Here is a 13012-nt window from a genome sequence, read left to right on the forward strand (position 1 = left end):
GACATATCCATTATGATGATGATTTTATTATGCAAAGTATAGTAATTCGATACTTTAAAACTATAAAGACGGCTTCAATTTGATCGATCGTCAGATTCGAACGAGTTTATCATATTCATTGCAAAACTACAATGCTATCTTCGTACCTAATGTGGTATCGACGAACAGTTTTCTATTTACGACGAGGAAATTTAATTAAAAAGAAAATAAAATTATACAGATACATATATATATATATTACTGTTAAAGTTTGTAACAAACTTTAAACAATAAAATTTTGTTGTTGTTTTGAGCCTTATAAACTCACTAAACAAATTTAATTGAATTATTAATGGGTTTTAGGGGTCGTACCTATTCTCTATAAATAAAAATAAATTAAATAGTTTCTTTTAAATATTTTTTTTTAGTTACTATGAATTGGAATAAAAATTTTAATTTTTATTAAAAAAGAAAAAAAAACAAAGTGTACACTTAATAAAAAGAAGTTGAATCGTACAACTGGCAATGATAAAATTTTAAAAAATTGGAACGGCAGAGCAAATATTTTTACAGAAACAGAAAATTAACAATTTCTAGAATAAAAGTAGAAAGAAAGAAATTACGTAGTGGTTACTAATTATCCCAGTTTAAAACAATTGCAATAAATCAAGATTAAATTCTCCAAATTAAACTTCCAATGCAAATTTACATATTTTAAAATTTTGGAGAGTGTGTGTCGTTACAAAAAAGAAAAATAATATTAACGCAATCGCGCCAGGGTTGATATTAAAAACTGGAATGATAAATCACTTTGTATTTTCGATGTAACTCTTTTTATAACTACTTTCCTTCCATCTTTTTTCCCGGCAGTTGCACAGAAAGATAATAAAATAATGTAACCGGACTCGTCCGAATTATCGGAGTACTTAAAAACATCCGATCTTAAAATCGTTCCGTCGTGCGGCCAATAAACTAAATCGTAAATTTTTAAAATCCGGCCGAATCAAAAATAAATAATTATTCATTATTCAAAAAAAAATATTATGGGAGAACCAATTTCTCGCCGCACCGTTTCCGCTTTTTAATTTAAGCAACCTACCGAGAGCTAATTAAATATTAAAAAAAAAATGAAGTGCCGGAAGCCAAAAAACATTAGATAACCTTTGCCAAATTAAAATACATATATATGTATCAGAAAATTTTGAAACTAAAGTGCAAAAATTCGCACATCTTTTGCAATTTGGCAAGACTCTGGCATTATTAAAAATAATAAAATTTTAGGAGAGAATCGTCAATAAATTTGCAGTAGTAGAATAATTTATCAAAAGAATTAGTTCCCTATTGTAGATATACCCAGAATGGAGTAGTAGCTGCAAGTATTTCTCCCGCATCGATCGTCCTTCTCTGACAATGTGTGTATCTTGGAATTCTCGGGGGAGCTAAGCAAAATATCTGACAGTCATTTTTATCCGGAGTCTTTCCAGAAAGCGACTTTAACCCATACAGCATAGCTTTCTACTATTTTTCTTCGACACTGTCGTCGTATTATACGCATCGTTATATATCAAAAACAGGGGGGGGGGGAGACAAGATGTAACCTGGCCTTTATTGAACGGATGCCTGACCTTGACATTTTCCTTCTAGAAAGCATTACGATAGAATTCTAGTTATCCAGCCAAATCTGTAGAGGTTGGAAGGACGAGATGACCTAGAAAATATTCTTCGACGTCGACGACGAACGTAACGTGTATCTAATTGGATTAGCGCACGGTAGTAGAGCAGTAATTAAGAAAACCGGAGCGTTGTACCGATTTAAACAATGGCAAAGTTCCTAATTATGGTCGCAAATGTTATTCCTGTTAAGACAGATTTATGATGTATTGGGAGTTCTGAAAGAAAGAACAACAATGCAGTAACCTAATGCGTTTTCCATTAAAGTTTCATTAACGAGTGACAAATAAGGCGCTTACTATTGAATCTCAACGTGTAACTTCTGTACAAATCTATTAAAACTTGCTTTAAAATATCGTTAAATTCGCAGAATTTGCCATCCGTAAACAATTTAGCATTGTGCATACGTAGTGGGATGCCGAATGCTAAGCACAGCGCTCGTTAATCAGGTCCGGTACATCGAGATTTCGCTTCACTTTTGAAGCGAAGCTATACTGAAAAAAAAAAAAAAAACGGGGGAAAAGACTGTCAACAGTAGATTTTCTTATTCCACGACTTAAACTTTGCGAAATGAGACAAGTTATAAAAGTAGGGTAATACTAGATGGCATCTCTCAATGGCGTATCTCCCCCATTACGTGTTGAAAACTGCTCAGAATTCTCGGAGCAAAGAGGGATTCAGAAAGATGGCAGAGTTAATGTCAATTCTACTGCATTTCTTATCCCCGGCTATAAAAACTTAGTCTGAAGCTGTTGGCACCAGCTTTTCTGACGACGTCGTGAAAAAGCTAAGTACGGGGTCCCACTCAATCAGATTCAAAGAATATGGAAAAAGTAAGGATTACCCGGGAATAAGTACGAAAGATAGCAAGCCATAAATGTACTTTACGATTTCCAATATAATTCTTTGGCCTTCGAAGTACCGTATATTTACATCTAGCAGTATTTTGTATCGATCTGATGACTAGTTTCCATTCCCCCAATGCCACCAAGAAGGGTGCCATAAAAATCGCGCGGAAACTTAATACCTTTAAAGAATAGAAAGAAGAAAATCATTCTGCGAAAAAAAAATTAAAAATGCAATAAACCTCACGTACAATAGTTGGCAGATTTATATTCTAAACTTTTACTTATAAGAAGCAAGTGGTATACTGTATATATATATAAAGAAACGAGATCAAGTAGAGGAAAAGTAGGATTTTTCAAGGTTGTAGAGAAGCTGTCGAACTGATTGAATTCCATTTTCCACGATATCGAAGATTACTTTTTCCAACTACCAAAGCAGATAGTGTATAGAGAGTTTTAAAATACGCTATGAATTTACAATAAGTCCCATTTATATTTTATCCCACCTTTTGTAAAGAGGAAAAAAAAAAAAAAAAGGAATATCATCTTGCTTTTTGGAAGGTGTCCGTACCGAATAACTGGATACATCAAATGAAAGATTCAGAAATCGGAAAGGCAGCGCTACTCAAAAGCACAGTTTTCGTGTGTCGATAATTTACAAAGTCGCCCGTTTTTATTTAAAAAGTTTTCGAGAAACCGCGATCGATTCCATACATTTTCCAGGATGCCATTTTACGTAATGCCTAACAGTACACACTGCGTGATATACGTGTATATACGGCCGTCAACTTAAATATTAATTGTACGCACTCGTGTAGAGACGACCTGTGCCCCGTACGTGTGTATTCTATAGGAGATTTATTGACCGATAATTGTGATTACTAATCGATAAAATCGATAACTAAACACAATTAAGACAAAATTTGATTTATTGATTTCATTCCGTACTCGGGCAGGCCAATCGATACAATTTCATTTCCATCAACCTTTCTCCTTTTACATCTTTTGTCTCCACTTGTCTTCACACTGTCTACACTCCCAGCAAATTCTATCCAATCAGTTTATCTTCTCGGTTATCAAATTACTCGAAAAATCTACAGAAATATTGTTATTCTTCTAATTAATCCTATCGAGAGTATAGAATTTCTAACTCCACTCCATTAAATTATTCGACTTAATTGTTTAGAAGTACCGTACCTTGAGCCATTAAAACTCAAACGTTCATTGTCTTATCGTGCAACGGAGCACAGTAAGGCCTTGTTTTCTATTACATTTTTGCTCTGTTACGACTTCACGCGTACGCGGATTTTCTCGTGTTTGGCCTTAAACTCACGAAAATTCCACCTATGGCACACTACTTCATCGTCACATTCATGGCTGCGAGTACGGTACGTGTATACGTTAATCATCCAACAAAAAACGAGACAAGGATAAGGCTGATCTGACCTAATTTCAAACAGTAATTAGTCGTGTCCCTTTTAAAAAGGGCAGGGTAACACTTTCGTTTTCGGAGTACACACAACATATATTTTTATTTTATCTTATTTTTTTTTTCCTACTACTCCCTACGATTAAACTATCGAAACTGCTCCGGAAACTAATGATTTCTTGAGTAGTTTTCTAGAAAAGGAAAGTATCTTTTAACGCCCCAGGCTTTTGCTTTTGATCCTTTTCACAGTAGACGAGGGGGGACGAACGGTGGCCGGCCGATCGAAGTCGGACATCCGACAACGGATTACCATCGGCGCATGCTCCGTAACGGCTGGGGGTGAGGAAGGAAACTGTAATTTTGCCTCGACAATACACTTTCCAATACATACTGATCGGATGGGGCGTTCGGTAACAAATTCCTCCAGGAATGACAGGTGGAAGAAAACAAGTTTGACAATTTGATAACATCTGGAGAGGGTTTTTCGTATACTCAATAAATTCGCCCGGTTGCAACGCATCTCAAAGTAAAATACAGTATATATATAAGTTACACACACACAAACAAGGAAATATATACAAAACTCAACGTCTGGTGTCGAAAAAGTGTCGTTTAAACGGGTTGCTACGGGGCAAATTTTACATAATTATATGTGAATATTAATTAAAAGTGGATTATTTTTCGATTCTCGTAATGGCTGCCGGCGAACTGGACCGATTCTGCGTGTTTTAATGACTCGCGCCCTCTCTCTCTCTCTCTCCGATTGGACGTGGCATTCGTAGAATCATTAGAATCACTTCATTATTTAATGCTTTCATAATACTGCCAGAAACTTAATCGATAAAACTCTTCTGGGTTAGACGCAAAAGACGGGAAACTTACGTCGCTACAACGCGAATTTCCGTGACCGACTTCATCTCTTTTAGCGCTATTTTCGCTTCAATTTCCTGTTACCGGAGCCATTTTTGATTAAGAAAATTGGTAGCAGAAGCTAAAAAAAAGGAACAAATTTAAAGATTTCCGAGCCTCCAAGAGATCAATTTAATTCCAAAATTATCAAGTCAAGGATTAAATTTCTCTCCCTTTTTTTCCGGACAAACAAACTACCAACTACAAATATTCGTTAATCAAATCACTTACAAATTATATAAAGTAATTTGTGCTTTAGACATTAGCAAAAATACCGATAAAACCAGATTAGAATGATTAAATACAAGAATAGCGAGACATTCGATAAAGGTTTGGTGTTTTTTCATTCTTATTCCTCTTCCTCCTCGATTCTTGCTATTTCCGATAATTAAAATGTCTCTCAGGAGAACATCTGTCACATTTTGTAATCACATTCGCTCACACTGTCTGCATAAATGACCAATTAAATGCCGATTAGACCTATTATATTTTTATTTACATACACGAGAATTTCATGATGATCCCTCCCCAAATTATTTATCAATCATCAGTTAGTATCATCCAGCCTAATTTACATACGATTTGGAAGTTAAAATTTTAGTGGATTGTTCGAAATATTTCCGAAACTTTAACGGTATAAAGAGTGCTTCAATATAATTATCTAATTATTGGAAATATAATTAATAATTGAGAGCGAGTAGGATAAAATATTGGATAACGAAGAATCTAAGTCAGCATCCTGAGGGAGCGAGAGAATTACACGCAACTGTAACTAACACTGGCTTTACATAGTTAAATCAGGTGTAATTTACGGAAAATAACTATACATTTCATAAATATAAAAGGGGGTGAATCAAAATTATGGATTAAAGCTCGAGTAGGCATCGTATTCCAGTGGAAATATGTGAAAGGAAGAATAGTCGAATAGTTCCTACTTATTAAATCATCTGGGATCTTTTAATTTACCTAGAACTTTGACCTTTCGTGACCTATTAAGCCTTGAGTATCGAGAACGAATCAATTATTGTAGTTAAGTAATCAGTTTAAATCATAGTTACAAGTGATGGATGATAATGGAAGCTATAGTTTAACAGATATAGGACCACATCCCAATTGGTAGTGCTGGCATTGTTGGATAAGTAGTTATCTAACCGACACAATTGGATAGATTACTGTAGTTAGTGTATAGGTAGCACACGTTAGTGAAGTCATACTTGGCACCACAGCTTCACGAAAATCACTTTCGGAGACATCCTACACTAGAAAATTATCCAAAATGAATCTGGAACGGTGACAATATAAGATTTGGATTGGGACCAAACCCGTGATGGGACGTATCCCGATTTATTCCTCTTCTAATTAGGTATTTAAGATTTCGAGAGAAAATTCCGTATTATTTAATCAAACAAGCGAATTAAACAAGAATTTTTGACTATTTTTTCCGTTGAATTTCACTCAAATTTATTTTCGTGTGGAAATTAAAAGTGGGTCACAATCGATTGTTATGACGACTGTAATTTATGTAATGCATCAAACACGCTCCAGTTCCATATTCGAGAGATCATTTTCAACGAGGACTACATTAACAGAAGTTTAGAGCTGGAGTCCACGAATTGCAGACACGTTGCGAACTAACACGACACCCCCCTGTAACAATTTCATACCGAGCAAAGGGGGAGGGGGGAATATTCAAGAAAATCTTTGTTTACCTCGTACCCACTGAAAACTTTTCTACTGCTTACCTTGCGGCAATATTCCAATATTTCTAGTTTATTTTTGGTGCAGGTAGATTTAGTATCAGAATCCGATACCCAACGGCGATTTTCGTCCAAATATTGGTTTTGTATCTTACCGTGACCGCAGAGAAGAGCCACCATGGGTTGGAAGTGGCTCAATCCCGGCTCCAAACTACTTGCCACTGCCTAGAAAAAGAAAGAAGAAAACAAAATGTCATTATATCATCTTAAACCCCTCATTTTCTTAGGTACCGTTACTAAATGAGACAATTAAAGTGTTATAGGATCGAGTAAGTGATTTAACGCACGAAGACACACCTATCCAGAACCATTCTCGGGGTTTATATAGCGACGATCACATTTCTTTATGTGTTTTTCTATAAATCTAGCGTGATTAGATGAGGTTTTTATTACGTTATAAACGGGTAAATCAGCCATTTTTACTGGTGATATCAGTAACCGTAATTAAGATAAACTTTATAAATTAATCACTCGTACGAAACCGAATTGAGAAGATCAGCAATCTGCCAAAAGGGGGGAGTATGAAGTATATAAGCCCTATACACATATATGCATACATAACCGCTTTCAATTGTTTTTACACAATTAAAAACCGATAAATTTCATATTAATAACGTGATCTTCCCTATTATATTGGGTTGGTGCGGATCCTAAAGTGAATCACGTTGCATATAAGTTTGCCACGCCCGTTATCGATCAATTTTTACTGAAATTTCATATAGGACCTACCGATTTTCTTTTATAAAACGAAGTTAAATAACTAGAGGCAATTGTTTAATAATCGCTACAAACCTGTGAATCTCTCTTGGCGAGTGGATAACCTTCAGGTATATTTATTACGTTATTAACTAAGAGGAGAAAGGAAGAAGAAATAAAAGACAATATTTACAGTGTAATAGTTCATCTGGAAGTGATTTAGATTAAACACGGGACAGCAAATATCAGTTCATTAACGGTTAGAATTTATTGTGCGGAGTGTTCGGTATTGATAAAATAAACAAAATTACTTATCAAACACTTCGCTTGTTTTCTTACAGGGGGGAGGGGATCCAACCGCCATTAAATGCCCAACGATTTCGATATAACGAAAATAAACTGTTAGTTGACACAAGTGGATATTTGGTGATAACGTCTGATGGTGTTTTCTTTGTGTTTAAGATCCTGTACACGGAGGGTGTTCGATCTTTGATTAAAACATTTTCCTACTCCTCCAACATAACTTGGAGGTTGGAGAGAGTAACAGGATAAACTTCTAAAGGTCTTACAAATACACTTACGAGGCTTTAGAGTGGTGTTCTGAGGAGTTTCGTGCATCTTCCACACCAGTTACGTACGGGGTCTTAAGATTCTATCGTCTCTCTTTTAAAAAAAATGGATCAGACATACGAAAGATTTTCGATATTCTTGTTCCTTCGACAACTAGCGATCCATCTAACAACAATACGTATCAATCAATTGAACCAATAAGAAATTTCGAGTGTTTCCATCTTACGTTTTTCCCAGATAAAGATTGTATCTGGGATATAATCGAGTTATCTGCGATAGAAGATTGATAAGACATTATTAAAAATTTCTATCGGTTGGTCTAATATTTTTATTTATTATATATAAAGACAGTTTGACGTCGAAATGAAAGATAGAAGATTTGAAAAGAAAAAAAAAACAAATTAAATTTATCGAAACAAATATAGGTTCGAAGGGAGAAGATGATGGAAAAAATCAGTTATCATACGAGAAATTTTTATCGAACAAAGAGAAATGGTACTAAACGAAAAGCAATTGTTGCTCTCGGAAGTGTTTCCGATGACGTTCAACTTCCATTCGCCATTTTTTTTTCTCTCTTGTTGTTATCCCGACGAAAGAACAAAACTAGTCATCCATAAAGCTGGAGGATACATAGATCATTGAAGATTGGACTGGAGAACAGATATTGCAGATGAGAACCATGAAAAAAAAAAAAGTAAAAATAAAACCTCCCCTTACCGTGCCGAAAATTTTATTTACTGGCAACGTAGATAATGATAATACTAATGTTTTCCTTCTCGGAAACCTCCCCCTAATTCGACTTAAACCGAAAAGAAGTTAATGGGTTTTGGGATTTCCATTCGGTTCGGTTATTTTTGGAATCCTTGAACGAAGCTAACTGAGCGAGTGGGTGGCCAGACCTTGAAACTGACGATTCTAAATTTGACTACTTTCCTTTCTCCTCCCCCCTCCCTCCATTCGTGTTGCTTTCTTCGCGAAATCGATTCAGAATATTCTTAGTTTTATTGTTAAACTGTCAACGCGCTTCTTAGAATTAAGTGCATCAATAAATGTAATTGAATCTCGAATCTCTGCACGCCTCCGTGTTCCAGGATTATACAGGAATTAACTAAGCTGTGGATTTTTTAAAATACTTTTCCGTAATCTAAATAAATATCCCCTCCCACTATTGAGGCATAAAAATGAAAGCGAGAACCTCAAAGTTTTCGTCTTTGTACAGTATATCAATGACTTACTACAAAAACTCCAGGGAGGAGCACTTATACATGTCCATACCCTCGAATTACACTACTATCTGGTCTCTGTGTTTAATATCTTATGTCCTCCCTAAACTGCGACCTTACAATCGTTTTCATTACGTATATAAAAACCTCGTTAATCAATTTTAATTGCGTTTTCAGTGAGCATTTCCTCCCTTCGATTCTATATATATACATACACTACAGCCCTATAAAAGAAAGCTAATTTATCACTTTCTTTTTAATCGGTCGCGGCGTTTATACAAATTTTTCACGTAATAAATCCAATTTATCACTAAAATCTCGACGTTGAATTCTCCAGCGAGACACAAAACAAGAAAAGTTAAGTGTCTCGCTGGAATCAACCTCCCCTCTCCGTCCCTTTTTCTTTTTAAACAAGACTTTGATAAATACAAACGTAATCAACACGTCACCGTCGTATTTGATGTAATTTCGTCTGGATCCAACATCTTGTTGCCGTTCATTTACTAAGACATAAATCATCTCGTGCCACCTTCCTCTCCACTTCCATAAACACGAGAATGCAACATTAGTGCGTGCACGCGTGCATGTGTCGACGACGTTGACAGAGTAGTTTGAAACGTGAGGCAAAGAATGACACTTCGCGAACATTTTCTACTCTTTTTTTTGTTCCTCCTCTCACCCCTCCACACGAATCTTTGTGATTTTTACTTACAAAATTAAATTTCAAGTAAAGATTTCCATTACTACTATTATTGGGTATACACTCCTTAATACATTATCTAACCAAATCCAGGCTTTACAAATAGAGATTCCGAAGGTGTTAACGCTTTGTTAAGTCTTTTAATGTAATTTGTATCAATTAATAATAAGTGCCACGTTATTAAGTTGCAAAATAGTGACGATAAATTATCTTCTGGTGGAAATTCGTGTTTCGATTACGGCCAGACAGATTACCGAAGTGTGATAAAAGTTTGGCGTAGAATCTTTGGAAAACAACAAAAAAAAGATTATTAAGAAAATTAAATTTTTAGTATAATTTAAATAAATTTTTATGAGAAACAACGAAGAAGAGTAATAAAAATTGAGGAAAAAAACAGTCGTAAAATTTTGGGATGTTGCCGGAAAGATAAGATTTACCTCACATTTTTGCCTAAGAAAAATATTAATGCCACAGCCTTAAACAGGCGATAACATGTAAAATACTATAAAAATGTACGTTACAAGTACAAATACGAGCCATAAAACGTGAAGGCCAGGAGAAAAGAAGGTACCAGGGTACAGATTCCGCATAAAAATATGCCACGGAGTACAAATTGCGTGTAAAAGTAAATAATGCCACAAATTATAAAGCTACAACGTGGGCCATAAAAATAAATATACGAGCCACTAAAGTAATAAGCTGTAAAGTTACTAGTATCAGAAAAACGTAAGTAGCAAAATGCTTGTAGCCAAATATTGCGCTCCGCAAGAGAAAAATTGAGATATAAAATGACAGAGAGCAAAACCGCGAAGACGATAAGTTTTTTCCGCAATAAATCACGACGACAATAAGCAAGTTGCATTAAAAATTCTCAATGAGAAAGTTGAGAATTTCACGCAATAAAAACTTCAACAAAAACACCTTTTTTTTAAAAAAAATAACGTTTAGAAATAGGTCGATCGTTTATACGCAAGTACAACAAAAACAGAACTTTGGGCGGATGAAAGTACTTAAAAATCATAAAAATCCGAGGAAAAAAAAATTAAGATAAAAATCAGTACGTAGTTAAATACAAAGTGAAATTCAGAAATAACACCCTCGAGATTTCGTACCGGAGGGAGGAGAGTGGCGAGAAGAAATTCTTTGACGAGAATATAATCAAAGTAACAAAGAAAGGACATTTTTTATGCAATATTATGGATGCATTTCGCAAAGAAAACGGCAGATGTCGATGGAAGAAACAGGAAAAAGAGAGAGAGAGAGAGGGGGGAAAAATTAATACGTCGGTCCCAGAAGGAGTTTCGTGCCATTGGCTACACGCGTGTCGAGAATGTTGACCTCTGCCAACATGTTTCAATTTATACGCCACAGACGTACCTTCGAAAGAAAATATATTACACTACAGAAATTTCGATCCATTATTTCCGCAAAACTTTCTCAAAATGTAATACTAAATAAATGCAAGTTTTCTTTTCTTTTTTTAAAGCGGGTTTAGAAGTGTTCTTTTCCTCAACCTAAGACGACATTAGCCTCGAGTTTTTAGATACGCATAACCCGAGTAAAACTACTTTTCTAGGTAAAGTGAGCGAGCCTAGACTTATAAAAGGGGATAAAATTCCCAAAGTTATTCGACCGAAAATCACCCCGAGTTTGCATAAAAGGGGAAAAAATATCTCCGAACCAATCTAGGAAGGGGGGGGAAAGAAAAAAAGAGAGGGAAGATATTGCTGAAAAAGAGGGGAGAGCGAGGGGAAAATTGACGCAGTTTATGCTGGATAAGGCACCTTATCTCGTGAATGTCAAAAGCTAGAGGCTGGCTTTTTCCCCTCCTATATTCAGACATACCACCAGCACCAGAGAGACATTAATGCTAATGGACTTCTTTCGTGATAAAAACCGGACGAGCTCAATTTTTATGGCAATCAGAGTGGGCAAAAGATGAGTCTCTTGTAGAGAAGCAATCGTGTCTACTCGGCCTGCCTGTCGATGTTAGATAAACTTTTCGTGGGACTAAGGTGAAAGTATATCGACTGCTTTTCACGCCCGATAAGTCTGCGATAAATCTAAGATATAATATATATAAATTTCGCTTAAAATAATCACCATATAAAACAACTGTAAGGTGTAATAATATATGGAGACTAACAAAGGAAAAAAAGCCACGTAAATTAGAATACGAAGTACTGAAAATAATGATGATATTTCCTTCGCTTCTCGTGCGGGTTATATGCCGAATTTATTCTTTTATAAACTAAAATAACAAAATTAAAACAAATCTAGAAAATATTAAACTTCGGGGTACAAAAAACATCCCGAAAGCGATAAAATATAACTCATATCCCGCATATCCCCCAAAGGAAAGTTTCATATTTTAGAATCTCTCTTATAACTGAAAGAAAATATTTTTAAAATAAATTATGCGCTTCTCGCCCGTATAGTCCTATATTAAAAAATATATATTATTTTTTTATTCGTACGAATCCAGGCTCTACATCTTGCATCAAAACACTGAGTAACGCGCTCCACCAAACAAAGAAAAGAGCTATAAAATGCAAGAAAGGAACAGACTGGAGACAATATTTTATTTAAACATAACATGAAAGCATTTTAACCATTATCTGATTTCCTCGACTGTTTTTATTCAAAAGTAATGTTAAGGAAGAAGCAGTGTTTATTCGGAAAAGATAAAAAATAGTCTCTAGAGTATGGTAAAGAGTTACTCCAATTTTTTTCGGAAACTGAATCTATGACAAACATGGCAGAAATCACATCAAACAACAACGGAAAAACCTCGGATTATAGACTCACTTTTCGGATTTTATAATAGAATTTACGATTTTTCTAGTATTTTTATCCGTCCGGAGAGATTCGGGCTTTAAGGTTACCATATATCTATATATATTTTTTTTAATTTTATTTTTTTAAGTTTAATTTCCTGCATCCGGGATTGCTTCTTCCTCGCGGCGCATCATATCTAGAAACGATGCTTCGCATCCGCACGTATCTTAAGAGCAATTAATCGTGAACTAATGCATCCCAGTAGTGCTGTTGGCAAATGCTATTATACTCAATTAGCAACACAGTAACTTTAAAGTATTTCGAAGGCAATGAGCTAATTCCAAAAATTTCCTATCGCTTCTCCAACCCTCAAATGGTACCTTAACGATAACAGATTAATAACGCTAAAATCTAAAAAATAAATCATTTCCTGTCGTTACGGAGCTAAAAATACA

At 35.2% G+C, this 13012-nt stretch overlaps 1 protein-coding gene across 1 annotated transcript in view; it reads right to left on the reverse strand.

Annotated features, from left to right (window-relative positions):
- Appl (amyloid-beta-like protein) overlaps positions 1-13012 on the reverse strand; it is a 72160-nt gene that overhangs the window by 25590 nt on the left and 33558 nt on the right. The window contains exon 2 of the mRNA XM_067277191.1: positions 6576-6755. Coding sequence (XP_067133292.1) covers positions 6576-6755 — 180 coding nt within the window. The remainder of the gene's footprint in view (positions 1-6575; positions 6756-13012) is intronic.

The sequence above is a fragment of the Centruroides vittatus genome, unplaced genomic scaffold (genome assembly GCF_030686945.1).
Source record: "Centruroides vittatus isolate TY-2023 unplaced genomic scaffold, ASM3068694v2 contig_738, whole genome shotgun sequence".
Lineage (NCBI taxonomy): Eukaryota > Metazoa > Arthropoda > Arachnida > Scorpiones > Buthidae > Centruroides > Centruroides vittatus.